At 43.0% G+C, this 19,588-nt stretch overlaps 1 protein-coding gene across 4 annotated transcripts in view; it reads right to left on the bottom strand.

Annotated features, from left to right (window-relative positions):
- The window catches only part of CRMP1 (collapsin response mediator protein 1), a 47,053-nt gene extending 27,585 nt beyond the window's left edge, over positions 1–19,468 (bottom strand). Inside the window, exons 1-3 of one of the 4 annotated variants that reach the window (XM_018089229.1) lie at positions 19,376–19,468; positions 6,436–6,524; positions 968–1,152 (exon numbers count right to left, since the gene is read on the bottom strand). In XM_018089229.1, the coding sequence (XP_017944718.1) occupies positions 968–1,152; positions 6,436–6,524; positions 19,376–19,453 (352 nt within the window). In that variant the 5' untranslated portion in view covers positions 19,454–19,468. Of the gene's footprint in view, positions 1–967; positions 1,153–6,435; positions 6,525–8,263; positions 8,312–9,919; positions 9,992–10,540; positions 10,574–19,375 lie in introns of those variants that run through there. The other 3 variants (XM_018089248.1, XM_018089233.1, XM_018089242.1) reach the window with 3 other exon arrangements.
- Positions 19,469–19,588: the final 120 nt, after the last annotated feature.

Genomic DNA, 19,588 nt, shown 5'->3' with positions numbered 1-19,588 from the left:
CCACAACGCCTGTTGACATAAAGACACAACTACTTATGTGTATGTACTTCTCTTCACATCGCTAGGTCAAAAATTAGTAGGGAAACAAAGCAAGATGGGCTTACCAGTGGCATTTGCAAGCCTAATTCCTGCACAGGAAGCCACAATTGAAGAACATTAGACTGAAAAAACTATTAACAAAAGTAATGAACAACAATGCAATTCGTGCTTATTGCCAGAGATTCTTTCAGCTAATACCTGCTGCTGAACACAGGTAACAGATTACACCACTCAGCAAAAAAAGCCACATCCCAATTCAGTGGGAGTAAAACTCCACTGTGAAGCTTCTCCGCACAAGGAAGCTACGACAATTTACGTCACCTGGACAACTGCCTCACAAAGTCTAACCAAGGCCAAGTCACTGCTAGTAGGAAAGAGTTAAATCTTGTCCCACCATCTGGTAGACAGAAGAAAGGTCTTTAACAATTATAAACAATTAATTTTATCTTTCACCAAGAAAGATGTTCCTCCAAGACATCTCTGGTCAGGAGTTCCTCAATTCTTGCTGTCAATTCCAAGTTTCTAAATAAGCACCTTGTTATTTCCAAAGCCCTTGAAATGGCACTTAGGTGGGAACAGCAGATCTTCGTCAGATTTTCTGTGCCATACACTTACAGCACTACCTACACCGTTTTTCAAAAATCCCAAGAGTAGGTATTTTACTCCTCAGTGCTTGTTCTGTATTTCAGAGGAAAATCCAAGAGACAATTCACCATGCTGCTATTTCTTTCTGAGGGTTGGTTCATTTTCAGGCCAACCCTGATCGAAAATGATGAATGGATCTCAAACACAGTGCCCAGAAACTTGAAGATTCATTGCAGAAGATCTCAAGATCTCATAAAATTAGTATGGAGCCTCCAGTAGCTATCCCCACACATGCTACACAGGCTTCAGCCTGTTGTGGGAAGAGAGCATTGCTAGTACTCACTGATCATGGTGGTGCCCCCTGCTAGTGCTGCCTTTGTGCCTTGATAGAAGTCATCCACTGCAGTCATCCCATGGCAGGGCTTTTGTAGGTAAGTGTTGACGTCTATTCCCCCAGGAATGACCATGCGCCCATTTGCCTCTATGGTCTTGACTCCTCCAGGAACAATCAGATTCTCTCCTATTTGCCTGGACAGCAAGGAAAGCCAGTATTACTTGAACAAATAAGCACAGAGCACAAGGCATGTAGGGGAGAGGAACCCAGGGGCCACACAGAAGGAGGAAAGGTCCCCAAAGGAAAGGAGAAGCTCAAGCACCTACTCCAGCCATCCTGCTCAGCACTGGCAGAACAAAGTCCAGGAGAGCTGCCTTGCTGAGCCATGTGCTTGGCTCACTTTGCATTACTCTAGTGGCCCATAAAGGAGCTGTAATGCACCAGCATTAAAAATTGATTTTTTTTTAATATGATTCCTATCTTTAAACAATTGGAATTATGTACGCTTAATGCTCTCTCGGGGGCTCCAGTTTGGTATATTAAGTTCTTAAATGAAAACAAAAAAACACAGAACAAATATGACAGCAAGCTGGAATTGTGGCAGAGGCACAAGGCACATTAGAAAGTGTTATAATGACTTTGTCATCAAGCAATGCTAATTTATGCAAAATAAATCTAAATAACCTAAGATACAGAAATACATACACCTTTAATCTACCATGTGACATATTCTCCATCCTCCTCTTCAAGTTAAAACTTAGTGAAACAATCTACACAACTGTGTGGAAAAATGAAAATTAACTGTTGCCATCTTTTTCCCTTCAGGTCTTCAAAGTGGGATTTTTTTTTTCACTATTAAAAATATTAATCTCTTCTCCATGCTGATATCAAGGAAACTCCAGATACTCACAAAATACTTTTAGTGTTCAGGGACACAACTATTAATAAATTAACCTTTAACTTTTAAACCCACACTGCATTTTTATTGTCTGCTTTCCAGGGTGACAAACAGGGAAAGGGAGGGGTCTGTGTGGAAGCCATGTCTCTGCACTATTACACCGTAATATATTTGGGCTTAGTGATAACTGTAAGGTAGTTTAAGTTCGCTTAGTTTATCTCATATTACAGACACAGTCCCTGTCTTAATTTCCTTTTTTCTGGGATAAAATAACATTTATCTGCATCTAAACAAATACCCCAGACATCTGAGCTGCTGAATCTGTTTCTCCCATATTAAAATGCAACTCCCACCTACAGATCAAAACACAGCAACTGATTAACAGCCAATTGAGACAAGCTAGAACCAAAAGTGAATATAACTGTTAATTAAAACCAGCAAAAAAAAAAAAAAACAGAGATAATTATTCACACTGGAATTTGGCCAAACCACCAGCGTTAATAAATAGCCCCAAGAGGTCAAGAATTTGTTTCATATGCTATGCAAAAATGTCACCTCCATTAGCTTGGCTCCCCCAGTGCTCCAGGCTTTGGTTGCAGGGAAGCACCACCATCAGAGCAAACTCCCTGCCAGCATCTGGAGCTGGGGTCTCAGCCATCCAGCACTGAACAAATCCAAAAGGGCTTTCTCAGGAGAGCTGATAACATCATGGCATGAAGCCATACAAGTCCACGTCTGGCATCTAATAGTCACCAACATGTAGAGCACTGGGAGCTTGTCACAACCTGTTTACAGCTGCACAGAGTGTTAACAATATCCTGACAAACAGGGAACTGATGTGTATGCAAAAGCCAGCAGCTGCCCAGCACATCCAATTGTGCAAACAAAAGCTGCAAGAAGCTCCTCTGCTCTTAAAATCTGACTCACAAAGGCATACCATAAGGCACTCCACCAATGAGCAGATTCAGTGCTTGCAGGAAGTTAGGTAGACCCGCTTATAATAATGGTGTTACACTAACTTCTGTTAGTTGAATCCATTCCCAAGATTTTAACCAGAGCAACCCTCCACTTCTGTGCAGCATTTGTGTGGCTAAAAAACTGAACTGGAAAAAAAAAATTCACTATGACCAATCTTCTTTTAATATGTCCAAAGTGTTCATTGCACTCCAAGAACTAGTATGCCTTTAGAAAATAATATTAAAGAAAAATCTACATAAAAATATGAAAGCAATTAATTTTTATTTGCTTCTGCAATCAGTATCTACCAGTTACCTATTCAAGAAGACACATACCCTAACAAAGTTAAAGGGTGTTAACTATGTACTGAAGTTTTCTGATTACTCAGTGCTCCTTATTTTCAGTGTATGGCTGAGTAACAGCTTATTCAGCTCAAATCATCCATGTTCAAGTGACATGGGACCAAATGGTCTTTGTGGATGCTGCTGCATCCTGTCAGAACTCTCTCTCATCTCTCGCCCTGGCATCAAGATTAAGGCTGAGAGAAGGCTCATCTTCACTGACACTCAAGGTTATTTTTATTCTGACTGACTAGAACAGAAAGTAGGAGATAATGTGACTGGATTCAGGATTCCTGAATTGCTCATTCATTAATTCAAAGTGTATGTGAATAAGAATGGCACTCAGTTACTCGTGGGTGAAAAAATATAATAGAACAGATAACTGTATTTTAGACTCTGTACAAAAGTCTGAGCTGGTTTTCTGCTACATCAGCTACTAGAAAACTCAGACCCACAGAAAGTTGATGCTGTCTACCATTTTCAGTTGAACAAGCTGGTAAATTCTGTTGTACATGAGCTGATTAAAGCACAACAGAAACAGCAGGCTTCAGCTCTTCACAAGCTTCACCCAAGAAAGCTGAAAAGCTCCCCCAGAACTCTGTGGAGTTACTTCTATGGTCATCAAGCCCAGGACTCCTTTAGGCATCTGAGGCTCTCCCTAACTTGGTCAGTCACGTGGAGCTCTGGTGACCACATGGCCAGACACCCACCCTGCATACTTGTTAGTTCCTTCAAGCCCAGAGGGACCCAACCCTTCCCCTTGGCAGGGATGGAGCAGTGGACAGCGAGCCCCAGGCCATGACCTGCCACTTGGCACTGAGACCAGGCCTCATTTCCCCATGTGATAGCAGAGGCAGGAGAGAGGTACACAAAATTTATTATTTATATGCCAACGGCAATTTAAATTACCAAATATTTAAACTACTGCTGCTATCTGAGTGTGAAGGGCTTAAGTTCCATGTAGGGAAAAATCCCCCATTGCTCCCTTGTACCTAGGGAGGCAGTTTAAGCGTTGACAGGTAGGACAAAGAATCTACCATTCTCCAAACTGTAGCTAACCTTCAAACACACTCAAAGTTACATCTGCTTTCCTCTCTGCAAAGCAATCTGCAGGGACATAAGTGTTAAAAGACCCTATTCATTTCATTAGTCTGCAAGAGAAACCCAACTCTCTATTTTCCAACTAGTTTCCACTGCAGAGTAAGAAAATTAATCTAGATCATTTATATCCCAGAAAAACAAGGACACTATTGCCTTTTCTGGGCTGAGTGGTTTGGTGTCTGCTCCATTCTGTGTCAAGAATTCTGTATTATCAGCAGGATCTGCAGCTGGAGAGTTAGAGCATCAACTAAAATGTGGATGACTGAGGTTCAAGGTCCTGCTCCAAAGGATCTTGAGCCACATTTAACAATGATGTTAAATATTCAGACACAGTGAGCAGTTCCAGCTGGAGAAGAGACCAAACCCAGTGCTTCCTTAGGCTGCAAAATTTATCATCTGAACATAGTAAGGACTCAAGCCCACCTCGCAGCAGGCAGCCCTCACAAATTAGCTGTTTTTTTCAGAGCAGGACTTCTTGCACAATTTACAAAGAAAAGTCTTGGGCCACCTCAATCCAGGAAACCAGGCATGACTCAGGGTGCTGAACAGCCTCCTTGGGCAAAGATAAAGCCCTTTTAAAAACTAAGATTTTGCCTGTCTATTCATTATTAATCCTAGCTATCTTGGGCAGCCAAGATGCCTTCTGGAGGTAGGGATCCACACATGGATTTTAGAGGGAGTCCATGCACTCAACAAGGGCAGGTCAAAGCTTGGCACTGCTAACCTGCCTACCAAGCAACATTGTATTTCTGGAATCAAAGTAAAAAATTCACAGCAATTTCAGACCCTCAGCATCTCATGCTCTTAGTTGTTAAAACAGTTATGATGCTTGCAAGTGTTACTAGGAGATTTGCATATGAACTAATAAAAGCACAGAAAAACTCAACTAAAATACTTATCAAAGAGAGTACAGCTTGGTTGACTGATGCTATTAAACAAAAAAAACACACATGTTCGAAATTTTGTGTCTTCTCCACTTAAAACAATATGCTCTTTTGTCACTTCTGAAATGCAAGTAACGCTACAACTGGAAAGGCAGAGTGAAGCATTAAAAAAAAAGCATGGAGAAAAGTGTTCAGATTTTTTTATGTTATAATAACCTGAATCATCATAATGTAAATAGCCACAGACATATACAGAAAAGGACTTTTAATCTGATGATATATTCTTAAGAAAAGGAGCTCTGAAAACAAGTAGGTCATTAATTATTTACCAGATAACCATAATTATGTTTTTGTGCATTAAGTTATGGCCTCTGGAGACCAAGCTTCTTAGGTCACTAGTGAAAATGTTTAGCAATCAAGAAAAAGGCTTTGATCCTTGTGTCCATCACAGCACTCATACATACAGCATAACTTTGCAAAGCTAGAGACCCTCGTCTCCACTAAACCAAGGCAGGACCAGCAGAGTGCATGGACTCCTCTGTTACAGCTTCTCAGGCTCTCAGTAACAGGTATTTCAAGTTTTTCACCTATCAAATACTTTCCTGTATTTTATAGTCGGATAAATGAGTAGGATTTTCTTTCTAATTGTGTGATGCTTTAAGATCATATACCATCTATAGGCATGAAAAGGGACACAGGAACAATGAATAACAATCACAGAATATACTGAGTTGGAATGGACCCATAAAGATCATCAAGTCAAAAGTGAATAGCCCTTACGGGGATCAAACCCACAAGCTTGGTCTTCTTAGCACCATGTTATAATCAACTGACCCAATCTCAGGCTCAATGTTGTAGGAACAGAACATGCTATGCTTCAGCATTAACCAAAAGGGCAACTGAAAAGTAGCAGGTCCCCATTTACACCATGCAATATGGGGCATATTTCAGATTTCTGTGCTATACAATCCTTATGGTATGGCTGCATTTGCACAGATTAGGTGTGGGGAAAAAAGCTGTGTTGAGAGAGCCTACTTGCCTTGACCATTATGGAAGAAATTAGGATTCCCTTCAAAAAGCAAATACCTTCAATTTACACTAAAGAAATTTCCTATTTATCTAATCTTAGTAGAGATAAAATGGCACAATTTAATAATTTCACACTCCTCTACATGGCTTCACATCTAGAGGTAACTGAGATTCTGTACACAAGATTTCCGGTCAGCACCATCAAGAAATGACAGCAGTCTATGCTAACAGACATGCAAAAAAAGTTCAATATTTTGTAAAACCAACTTTATAAGTCCATCTTCTAGGTATATGTCTGCATAGAAGGAGTGGTCATCATTGATAATTCTTCCACCTTTAATGAGTAGTCGGTCACTCTGGAGGGAAAAAAAAGGAACAAATGTGGGTTTGTTGAAATAAATAAACATGATAACATACTGGTTACACTAAATATGCTCATATTATATTGAAAGCCACTAATATCAAACACTTACCCTACATAAAGGCTTACACTACAGATTCATATTGGTACATATGAGTACTGGAGAAGAAAACCATAATATCACTGTTTATTTGTCACTTTCGGAACATGACACTCCATGGTCATCACAGTTCTTTTTCCTCAAGGCAGAAATCACTGCACATGGAAACATCAAATGCCACTACATCCCCCTTTCATCACCACCCTATTGCACAGAAGCCAAAAAGGGAAGAGAAGCCTCCAGAAGAAACCACTCAACTCTGCAATGGCCAAGCTGAGCTCATCTGGGACTCTCGGCACCTCTGGAAGAGTAACAGAGCTTGGAACAGGAAGGGACAAGGTCAGGAGAGGCTGCTTAGCCCTGCCATGTAGAAATTCCTACCCAGGGAAGCTCCTTTAACAACATTAGCAGGGTCAACTACCCCACTCCACTGCAGCAGCCAAGGGATATGGCCCACAGCTTGTGCCTCCTGTTCTGAGTTACAGACCAACAGCTCAAAGTGTAGTTTCTCATGGGTGTGAAGAAGGAATTGTTGTCAATTTGTGACTCCTGCAGATCAAAGGATGTTGATGAACTGGGGGCACTCTGTGCTGTATCTCACTCACTCCATGAACGAGGACAGGAAGCAGCCTTCAAAGTTTGGTTCACATGCAAGAGTGGTAGAGAGCTACCAGTTCTTTGTATTTTCTAAAGTGCCAGAAAGCAAACATTTTTTCCCATGAAGAATTGTTCAAAATATCAAGTCTGCAGGGGTACTGTTCAAATGGTTACATTCTGTTCTTAAAAAAATACATTTTATAGAAAGCAAATTTTACCCGTGCATATTCCTGAGAACCAATATTTAAACTCTCTCATTGAAGAAGTCATACTGGAAATGCCAGCACCTCACTACCTACCCAAACACAGGGAAAGTCTGTAACTTCAGTGCCAACTGGTTTTGGTTGGGGCAGTTAATTTTCCTCACCAGTATGGGGTTGTGTATTGGATTTGTGCTGAAAACAGTGCTGAAAACAAAGGGATGGTTTCAGTTATTGCTGCGCAGGGCTCACAGAGAGTGAACGCCTTTTCTGCTTATCACCAGTGAGAACGCTAGGGGTGCACATGGAATTGGGAGGGGGGATATCTGGGACAGCTGACCCCAACTGGCCCAAGGGATATTCCATACCATATGGCATCATGCTCAGCAATAAAACTGAGGGTGAGGTTGAGGGGCAGGAGCACTGCTTGGGGACTGACTGGGAATCGATTGGTTGGTGGTGAGCAATTATGTTGTGCATCACTTGTACTTCTTGGATTTTAGATCTCTCTTCTTTACTTTCCTTTCCATTATTGTTATTACTACTAGTATGATTATTCTATTTCCATTATCAAATTGTTTTCATCTCAACCCAAGAGTTTTTTCACTTTTACCCTTCCAAGTCTCTCTCCCATCCCACTGTGGGGGAGAACTGAGGGAGTGGTTGTGTGGGGCTGAGTTGCCAGCTGGGGTTAAACCATGACAAGTACACAATGCTTTTGGAAAGACCTTTGCCAAGTGACTGTTAATGCTGTAAAACTCCAAAGCAGTCAGAATCTTCTTTTCCCATTCATACATAAAAAGGCGCTATTTATTATAAATTATTTCCTTGGCTCACCAGACAATAACTCAGAATCTCCTTTTTTTCCATGCTTTATACTCTTCACTCCAGATTCAATTCCTGGTTTAATTACAAGATGACTCAGGCATACAAACTATGAATGCCCTGAGTTCCCAGTTTAGAAAACAAACAAGTTGATATATTTCTTAACCTATAAAACCAGAACAACAATAAACAATAAATTTCTTAAAATTTATTCATTAAAAAGTGCTAAGGCAGAGCTAGGGGTGTAACAATGTAACTTCTCAGTTACATGCTGCATATTGACTTTTCAGCTTGTACTTGAACAATTTTGCAGGTTTAAAGCCTCTACAGCCTGCATCATTCTAGAAAAGCAAAAGGGAAGAAACAGACATTCTCAAGGGGATAAAGAAGGGGGGGAAAGACATTTGAAATACAGTGCACAACAAAAGAGTAGGTACACAGAAGGTCTGAGGCTTTTCTCCACGTGCTGCAGCAGCGAGACAACCTTGGGGGGGAACCAAGGCACAGAAGTGTGATGACATATGTCCCCAGGACCCGCCTCAGATGTTGTCACCCTCTCATTAGAGGATGGAGATGAATGCAAGTCCTCCATCTGGAATTTGCCAGAGCAGGCTCCCTGTTTTCTCCCCAGCCTCCCTACTGTCACTTGTAATTGCAGGACTTGTGAATCAGCAGCTGGAATGGTAATAAGTTATTTTGCCACGTGCTGGCAGTTGCATCTCCTCACCATGATGATTTACTATGCTGCCTGCTGACCTGGAGAGACCACCATCTTGTGAGCTCTTTCTAAGCTCATTCAGTTGCCTTTCTAAACATTAATACTGTCCAGTTACAAGAGTCAAGAGCTTACTGATACGGGCAGGCAATGCTACCAGCGCACCTCATCTGTCACTGCTAATGAGTCAAAAGATCATCAAGAAGTTCTACAGTTTACTGTTTTTAAACTAGCAGAAGATGCATAATGAATAAAAACAAATGTAACAGGCAAGGAAAATAAGACAGACTAAAATAAAGCTGAAGCACAACTCCAGAAAAAAATAATTGTAGACATAAGGATTTTATACGTTTTTACATACACAAATAACAAAACTAGGCATTAGAATAATCTAATCTAAAAAGGATACAAGTGCAGTTTCAAGACAGTGTTCAATTATGGAGTCAGCCATTAAATTAAGCCTTACTTACAGTCTATAAAGAATTACTGAACGTTTAGCTACAAAGTCTCGCCCTCTTGGAGGGCGTAAAAAATTCTGATGAAGAAACAAACCTGCACTTTATGGAGACTTTCAAAATTTTAATTCTTGATACCTCAGAAGAAAATACAAACAATTCAGAATTGTTGCAAAAGGAAGCAGGTCCTGCACCTGAGCTAGCCTGTGGCTAAGATTCCCCCAGTTGGGTATAGGAAGCCATGGGAGACTAGGCTGCCAAAAAAACACACATCTTGATACTCCCCAGGTAGACTGCCAAGCCGCTGGGGACGGTGTAGTGGAGCCTCGCCCAGCTTTCATCAGGACCTGAGAGGTGTGGAAATAGCTCTAACATGTTTCCATTACAGCAAATCAGCCGATTCAGAAGAAAAATAATTTTGTTGGAACCTCTCCCAAGCAGCTCGAGCTGCCAAGTGTGCCTGTAGGACACATTACAGATTGTTGCAAAGCAGAGTACCTTGACACAGATGATGCTGATGGGCACAAGCAACCCCAGGTGAGGTTTTGGTGCCATGTGGACACCTCAACAGCACACTGTGCCCAAGTTGCCTCAAACACCCTGCTCAGTACCAGGGATGGCTTGTCCTTAAGCCAGAGCACCAGCAAAAGGGAAGAAATGTCTATGTGCACCTACAACATAAACGTATTTTCATGAACAGGCTGGAAAAAATGACATAAAAATAAATTACTAGAAAGGAGGCACTGGTTAACACTGACAAGGAATATGCTGCATTTTTCATGTAATAAACTTTCATACAAATCCTTGGTCCACATGGAGTATTCGTTCCCTGCCACAGCCTAAGCACAGGCTTCAGGGACCGACACAGCCCTGGCCTGGAGGCAAAGGGACGCTGCTACCCCTCATCACTGCCACCCTGCCACTGGTGCCTGGGCGATCCTGCACTGCTTTAGGTCCCTGGTACTTGCCTCAATAAAATTCTGGACAGAAATCTGGGCACACACAGGCTCTGTGAAGTAGGTCGGCCTCCTCAGGCACGCAGCCGGCTGTGCGTGGTCAGGGGCCATTTATTATTTACCAGGGGCAAGATGTCACGCAGGCTGCTTGCAGTTTTCTTACCAAATGACAAATGCCCATTAAAACCAGAGATCAGGGTCCTCTTCTCCCTTTTCCAGGCTGGAGGAGAGACACACTCTGCAGTCCCCTGGGGAAAGCAGCAGGGGGAGGGAGGAGTGAGCTGAAGCTCCTGAACTAATCAAGGCAGTGCTGGCCCGTATTTCTCCTTCCCAGCTGTAATCTCCTCTAGGCAGCACACTGTCTTTGCCCAGCTCTCAGAGGTACCCTCAGCCACTCACTGATCTTTGGATGTTCTCACAATGCAAACAGTAACGAGCTCATCACTCAGCTCAGGAGGTGACAGTAGTGTCTGCCTTTCTAGAGTGGCTGCCACCTTTCTATTCAGATGTATGACAAATGCAGCAGGCACTGGTGCCCCGCCTGCCGAGCCCTAAGGGCTCCATACCAAGCCTTCAGTGCATGACCTGGCAAAAGGAGCTGTCAGCCCACCTCTTTCCAGCACAAGCCAAGGGAAGCTGACAAGACCCTCTCCTCCCTCCAGCCTGCCAAGGACAGACAGCGGGAACATGGCAAAACAGAGAGGGAGTATTATACTGAGCAACTCATGAGGTGCCAAGATTCAAGGGGAAAAAACCCTGCTCTCATTGGCATGGGAGATGCAGAAAGCATCACTGTAAATCCATGCTCCGCAGCCACTGTGGAGTGTGTTAGAGTCAAGGTGTTTCTCCTCCACTAGTCACTACCATAATGATGTGACGACATTGCTGCTGTTTGCTTCTGAGTTCTATGCCTGGCTATGTATGACACAGCATCAGCACAGCCACGATGCTTATCTGCTGTCTCCCCTGCAGCTCCATTTTACAAGCGCTCTGGCACCTCCCAGCTCACCTCACTGCTGAGCATGAAACAGCCACTCCTATTACTCACAGCCCTTCACCTTCAAACCCTCCACACTGCTTTCCTGATCATCTTTTCCTAATCACAGTCTAGCTTCTCCTGCTTAACCTGGCAGCAAAGCTGCAGAGCTTAGTCTGTGACATGACAGCAATTGTCATGGCAGCAGAAGGAGATGCCACAAACTCGGCTCGCTTACTGCAGGAGGAGGGGCTGCCTGCTCAGACTCGAGGCGGTGGCTGTCGCTCCCTCACAACTATTGTTTCCACTACAGAGAGAGCAACCCGAAACATCTGTAAGCTGGTGACTGGCACAGTTTGCACAAATGGCCTGTTTTGCTGGTATTTTTCACTCAGCTCGGCTCAGCTCTTGTGAAGCATGTCCATGCTTTCATGCGCCCCAATGGCAAAGGCCAGCAGGGAGAAGCAGCACCTGACCAACCCACGAGACCCCAAGCCCAAGGCCTGTCACGGTCCTCAATCCTGCACTGGGGCCTGGGCAAGTCCAAGTGAGGTCAAATTCCCTTGGGCAGCAAATCGCTCTGCTCTGGGTTATTTGAAAACATGATCCAAATGTTAGACCAGGAGCAGTTGCAACGAAATTTAAAATTAGCATTTTTTTCATTCACCCACTCCCCTCAGAACTAGTTAGGCATCTAAAAATATTACACATGACAAAAATTCAAATAGTTTTTACACATGCAGTTCTCAATCTGCTTCTTGGGACTACTAAAAACCATAGAAGAAATAAAACTGCCACAAGATTTACTAAACACTATTTCAAATTGGTGCAGCATGTCAAAATACAATGCAGTACAAGTTACAGCAAGCCACACACTTCTCTACGGTATCGATACCCATGTACTGCACCTGCAGGCACCTGTCAGAGAAAACCACACCTCTATGATACAAGATGGAGTTTAAAAAAAAAAGGAAGAATTAATTTGCCATTTGCCATTATGTATTCTAGTCATATGAAAAGATTCCAAGAGATTTCAAAAGTGGTCTTATCAAATAGCAGCATCTGTCAAGACTGCAATTCCTATACAGGTTATTACATCCTTGCTTTTCTTCCACAAATAGAATGTCTACCTATTATACCTTCACCTCTAAATCAAGTAAATCATTGACTATTTATAGTTTGCTTTACAATTTATCTACAATTAACTTAATATAACATACTCAGCATACGGGTCTAAGCGCTGCTTCATTCTTGGTTTGGACCTTTACAATTGCTGCATTGCAGCTTTTAACAACCAAAAAAGTCTCTGCAACACTCAAATGCAGATCTGCCAGGCCTAGAGGAGGAGAAAACACTTAGCAGTGATTTCATCCTCTGCATAATTCTAAGGACTTACTAGAATATAACATTGTCCTTACATCTCCAGAGCAACAATAGCTGCATTCTCTACAATCCAGATTAGTCAAGAGCCCTGAAGATGACTAAGGATTTTATGCTAAATAGCCATTTGAAAATAGTTTAAATTCCAAATCCACCTGTATTTCCAGTTCTCTGTCTATAAATGCATGTGGTTTAAAAGACATCAGATCAAATGCAATAGACATAAAACGGCATTAAGCTATGTTATCACGCTTGCAGCGAAGGCACTCATCTTCAGTCTTTTAGCATTTGAGAAGCAGAATTCTTTATTACTGAGGCTCTAAAAAGGCCACTGACAGTTACAGAAGACACAGCATCCCCAGATTAGAGTGAAGGTACAAAAAATACAGGTTGATATTTTTATTGTCCTTGATTACCCAAATCTCCACAAGAAGATTATTTACAAGGGAGTCCTTTCTCAAAGGCTAAAGTCCCACTGACAATCAGTGGAGGGAGACACTCGAAACTCCTCTGTGGTTCCATGCATTCCTTCTTGCAGACTTATTTCCCATCATATACAAGACACTTACTTTTTTTTTTTTGGTGGATGTATTTGGCTGCCTTTTGTCAGAGTTGGTCAGATTCAGACCCAGCTGTAACACAATACAGTTAAATTACCTTTTACTTTGCTTTTAGCAAAGTACTTACAAATAAGGAACATTTTTAAACTTAATGGCAAAAGAAGAAAGACACCCTTCCCAAGAGGAATGTTTGCTTAAAATCCTTTCATAAGGATCAAAGAGCTGTAAATGGGATTTCATGAAATACTGTCTGCGTATAGAAGACCTGCTTTTAATCAGTGCTATCCCTCCTTTTGAATTTCACATCTAGGCTACCCTCCATAGGAAGTAATTTTTAGCTAGAGTGAACCCTGAATCAACTCTAGGAATTCCTTGTAAAACACTCTATCCTTGAGGCATCATTTCCGATAGGCCACTAATGGAGAACCCCTGCTTTTAAGGTTCTTTTCTTAATAAATGCACTCTAGTATATGGTAATTAATTTAGGAAGGATTATGTTGATTGTAGTAATACTGTATCTTGGTCTGTAGCCAACGTATTCATTCATCTTTATTCATTTAAAAGATCTGATGTTCTTTTGTTTCCCCTTTCAAGACCTGACTTTTTATTCAACTGGCAGTTTCATTGCTTAATCACACAGTCTAAAAGGGCTACTCCTACAGCTACCAACTCCACAGGGATTTCTTCACTGTAAATGTCATCTTTGCTTTGCTTTTAGAAAGGAAGCACAACAAACATCTTATTCATGACAATATTCATTGGCATCAGCAGGGGTTTCACCTAAGTATGGGTTGGAGGGCTGAATCCATTGCATTGTACGTTGCTATACGCATCTCTTGGGTTACACACAGATTACCTCAATTAGAGGCAATCTCAAAATCCCAGGAAGCCATTCACAGGAAAGCTTAAGCTTGGGAAAAAATAACAGACATTTACAGCATGGCTGGCTGCTGGCTGCCACTGAACTGAAGATGCATTTTATCTAAGTTCTCGTCAGAGACCTTCATCAGGTTACTGGGACATATCTGCCTTGGCATCAGTCACAGTCAAAATCCAGCTAAGTCCATAAAGAATCCCTTCTCTGACAGAGGTCGTGGATGCAAGGCAAACAGAATAGTAGGAAATGCCTTTAGTATGATTTTAGCAATGATAATTCATGATTGACTAAATGCACTGGATGCACACGCGTATTGTTTGCACTCAGACACTTTCTGCCTATATTGCCTCACCTACTGTTTCTGCCAGTGAGAGTAAGTTGTGATGCTTGTTGTGATGCAAGTTGTGATGCTTGCTGCCTCCTCTCACATGGTATCAGCACTGGCTCACAAAAAACCCTTCCACAGCCTCCTCACTCGAGCACTGCCTACTCCTTTAGCCAGCCATGTGCAAGGTGGGCAAGGGTGATCAGCTTTACTTGGGTCCTCACTTACACACAGGAGATTATACATGGAGTGTAGACTTCACTGAAGTCAGCAGGGACGTTTATTATTCAGTAGTAACACAAGAATACAAAACCATTTCTCTCTCCCATATGTACAAAAAGCAAGTTTATCTCAACTAATGCTCAAGTGCTTCATAAGCCAGTGGGCTCTCTGGGCTCCCATAAAGGAAAATGGAAGTTTCCCCCTCTTACCACTTATATAATTCTTGATTATGAAAGAAATGGGAGTGAAGTAGAAAACAGACTCTGACCCCTTGTCAGGAAAGCAGTTCATTGGCAACGGTCGCTCTCAGTATTTGTAAGAAGATTCAGACAACCACCTCATTGCACCCATTGTCTTCCCCGACAGCCACTGTCCCCTTCCCAAACCTACCCAGCTTCCAGCAAAGCACAGCTCAGGTCTCTAGGGTGGCACCAGCTACGATGCTGAAACCACTAATGCCCTTCTGAGGGCACTGACTGATGAACTTGCAGTGGCAGCTAAAGAAATCATTGCCCCAAACCCTTCTTTCTGTCCCTCTGCCAAAGGTTTCAGTCTCCACGGATATGTCCCCAGAAGGACCTACTCTGAATGCAATTTAAGTCACCATATGGAATTGGCTTGAACACTGTGGCCACTTCTTCTCCTATAGAAAAAGGAAAGGAATAGACATGTCACAGAATGATGGAAATGGTGGCTGGAAGTCCAAAAACTTATACTGAAGCAATTAAAGCATCTCAACAGCTGCCAGGCTGAAGTCTAGTCCACTACGCAATGTGAATTCACAAACGTACATCGACGGACAAGTAAACTGAGAGAGGACAAGTCTATTAAACAGATACAGATGGGAAAATGTAATCTTGAAGATTAGGCAAATAACAAAATTACGAAAAATAACAGATTACTCTTACAAAGAGTAAGAAGAGATCCAGAAGGCCCAGGCCTTGGTGTTTTAAAGCAGGACAAAATGTGCTGTCTAAATCAACCCAAATCTTGCGTCAATAGCAGAATAATAACATGAGACAGTGTTCCCATGCCCAGCACTCAGTAGGCTTTTCAAACACTTTTGGCAAGTCACACACCAATCTGAGTGTAGCTTCATACTGTTAAACAAACGTGGGTGGTAAAAAAGCACGGCCAGGGGAGATGTGGAATAGATTGAAACCTCGAATAGATCCAAATCTACACAAGGACTTTGGTTCACCATTCCAGGTACTCACCATGTCTTGCATCTGTAGGACATGTCTCCCCTCGTGTCCAAAGTGAATTAGCTGGCAGCTCTCTCAATGTTTCACACCAGAACAGCTCACATTACCCCAGCATTTTGCTCAGGCCAGATAGTTTCTGTCTTGAACTAGTGTCTAACACAGTAGAAATCTAGACAAACACATTTTTTCTCTCTCAAAGTGTTCTGCTGTCTTCAGCTGAAGTCTACTTATTTCTCATGTCTCTTCATATCAATTCAAAAAGTAACAACTAAAATTATTCTCTGTGCCCACTCCTCTGAATTTCTTCAGCCTCTCCATTTCTCTGCATCTGCTTCTTTTTTCACATTGTGCTAGCTCTTCTCCTTTCTTGCTATGCTCAGTAGTGAGAGCCTTCCTCTGTAACACCACATTTTTGAGTTGTCTCCCCATGCCTTACAGTCTGTCAGCTCAGGACCAGCAGTGCCATTCCCCATTCATATGCCAATTCTTGGACCATTCCCAGGAAGATTAGTCCCATTTTCTAAGAGATTTGGGCACCATTTTCCTCTCCCAAATGCCTCCTTGCATTTGCTTTGGTGACTAGCTACTCTGCCTTTGCTCAGTAGAATCGTATTCACACCTCCTCTTCACTGAGCTCAAACAGATTATGTTCTAGTGGGTGCAGTTGCTGCTGCAACAAACGTCCCGCAACATGCATTTTACGTGCCACATGCCCTTTTTTAACTGTGCTTTGTATATGCTGCAATTTTGAGTTCATCTAGGTTCAGGCCTTGCTTGAAAAGTGCCAAAACACAGAAGCCAAAATAAGTTGTAACAGATATTTCAGTGTCATCATCTCTGTTGATTCCCTGTAATGTGCTGCACAAGAGAAGTATAATAGCAATGTTAAAAGCAATGAGCACGGGGGTATATCCTGGAAGATCTGGTCTGCACGAGAACGTCCTGCACAACTGAAGCACAAAAGATTGCCACCTCATGCAGAAAAACACCTCAGCAATGGTGGCTGTCCATACTACACAGCCTGAGAAATGTACTCCTGTAGATGCACTCTTGGCCACCCTTCCATTATGCACACCCTGCTCCATCCCCAGCTAAAACTCATGAATTAGTGGTTTGAGACCCCCCTTCCAAGGACTTCAACACAGTGCAGAGGACATGACTGAAGTGCTTACACTTACGGGTTCAGTGCATCACCAGACCATCCCGGTGCTTCAAATACAGAGGTCCTTCCCCTCCCACCGTATTTACAGTGAAAGGGACCCAGTTCCTCCACTCTGACTCACATCGGAATTGCACCTTACACTGGAGCAGTGCTGGTGCTCCACTAACAACAGCAAGCCTGGATGCTGTGTGGGATGCATAAAGGGCAGCATGAGAGTCACAAACGGGACAAACTGCAGGAAGCATGAACTTTCAGAAACTGAAATGGAGAAGAAAAAATGGGGTAGATGACATGAAATGAAATTAAATTAAATAAAACAGGTGCAGATTGGTAAATGAGAGTAGGGAGATGCTCAGTGCCAAATGGGGCTATCTGCAACACGGTGTTTCTACCACAAGGGAGAAGGGAATGCAGGAATAAAGCTGCTTCAGGGAAAAAGGGGTCAAAGGGGTATCAGTCAGGCCCTTCTGTCTGAAAGGAGTCAGGAGGCAAGGCATGGTCAGACAAAGCACAACAAGTCAGTTATGCCCACATGCACCAAGGGGAGTAATCCAGAAAGGATACCACAGGGTTGCCTTCCCAAGAGTGGTTATCTGCTCCCACACTGATCAGAGGTCAAACCAGTCTCTGCCTCTTCCTACATGAAGTTCCTGATACTGCAGACCTGATCCCAGAGAGAAGTTTTGGCCAGCTACCGATTACTGGCAGTGCCTGTGGTTGGATGCTGTGGCACAGTGCTAGGTGCTGTTCTTGGGTGCTCAGGACAGCTCCTGGTCCCATGCAAGGAACACAGCCTAGTGTGGGAAAATCCACAGCAAAGCATCAGAACATAAGACACTATCAAATATTAGTTTCTCACTACTACCAGGCACTGGTATAGCTCCAAAAAGCAGGAGTGTGAGTGGGGGGAAATGTTAAGAACAGTAACAAATTACATTTTTATATGATTTCATCATCACTGTTGTTGCATACTTTTACAAAGCATTTCCTTAGAGGCCAGAAGGCTCAAACCTACAGTGTATTTCCTTAGTGGCAGGATGAAACATCAAATTTACCACACTGGAATGGGGACTCAGAAGATACACACAGATAGATCCTGTGGGCACTTGTGGGATGAGCAGTGTGCACAAGGTATAACACAGAGTGCCTGATTGGCTTTTGCTGAAGGAGAAGGGCCAAAAGCGTAAAACATAAGAAGGGAAAAAAAAAAAAGGCAGCCCAGCCCTGATGCCTGCCAACTTCACTAATATTAATTTATGCCTTTGATTTGGCCACAAAACTCAATACTAACGTTAATGAATATTCATTTATAGAAGCTTCAACACATCCCATTTCAAAGAGAACAGGATGAGGTTTGGTTTTTTTTTTTTTCCAGCAGTCCTCTCCCCGGAGAAGGAAATTTGTGAGAAGTGATGAAATTAAAACGAACTGTTGATTCCAAGGCAAAGACTCATAATTCTTACAGTTTCTTATTTTATTCCAAATTAGAGAGCAAAGAACTAGCTATAGGTGGGAACCTATTACACTACAGCTGTCAGCAAAGGTCGAGTCATGTACAAAGCACTTGACACTCACCCAGAAGATAACCAGGGTCTCCCCCAGTCCAGACATGCCCTGAGTAACTGCAAGTCACACAACACGTTGAGGACCAAGACAAGAGGAGCCATCACCCAGAGAGGAGCCATCACCCAGAAAGCCAATGCAACACCCAGGCTCAGCCTTGGCCACCAGGCACTGCTGCCTGTTGATAGTGGAGACATGTATAAATGCAGCACTTCGGTATCATAAAGCTCTGCTTTTAGAAGGAGGCCGTTCCCCTCCAGACCAAATATTCTGGCTGAAGGATGTTTTTTGAATATGGAGAAAACCTTGAGGTGCTTACAACCCTCGTAACGCTGCCTCCAGTAATGCCGTTAACCACCGGGTTTGCTCAGGAAGGTGCCACACCCACCAGGCAGCCACTCTTCACGGAAACTTGCCCCGTGCCGCACTGTGCCAGCTTTCTAGGGAAAGCTCCACGAACCCAAGCAATCTTTGAGCTCACCCCACTTCCTCACTCATCTCTGCCCCAGGTGCCACAGCAGCCGTGACCCCATCACCCACTGATCCAGCCACCCAACAGGAATACAGGCAGCAACCCGGAGACCAACACAGGTGCTGGGGAAAACCTCTGCCGTATTAGCAAGCTACGGGTGTGACTTCCCTCAAAACACCTCTCCTCGCCAGCTCTGCCTGCTCTTTATCCCAGTTCGTATATCCCCAGATCCTGCGTATATAGGGAAATCACATACTGTATCAAAGAACCCAGGTCTTTTCTTTCCGGCATGGAAAGCACGCTCTATCGTAGCTCTGCTTGGGTCTAAAAGCATCTAGCGGGAGACAGGCACCGACAGGAAAAGGATGGTTATGATTAACTCTCTGACTCCTGATCCCCACCGTGCCTGATGTATTAATAGCGCGCAGAGGTGTCGGTGCTGGCATCATGGCGCTCTTTGATTTTCCAC

Source organism: Manacus vitellinus, unplaced genomic scaffold (assembly GCF_001715985.3).
Source record: "Manacus vitellinus isolate BGI_N305 unplaced genomic scaffold, ASM171598v3 scaffold_0_pilon, whole genome shotgun sequence".
NCBI lineage: Eukaryota > Metazoa > Chordata > Aves > Passeriformes > Pipridae > Manacus > Manacus vitellinus.
This window is presented reverse-complemented; position numbering and strand designations above follow the sequence as displayed.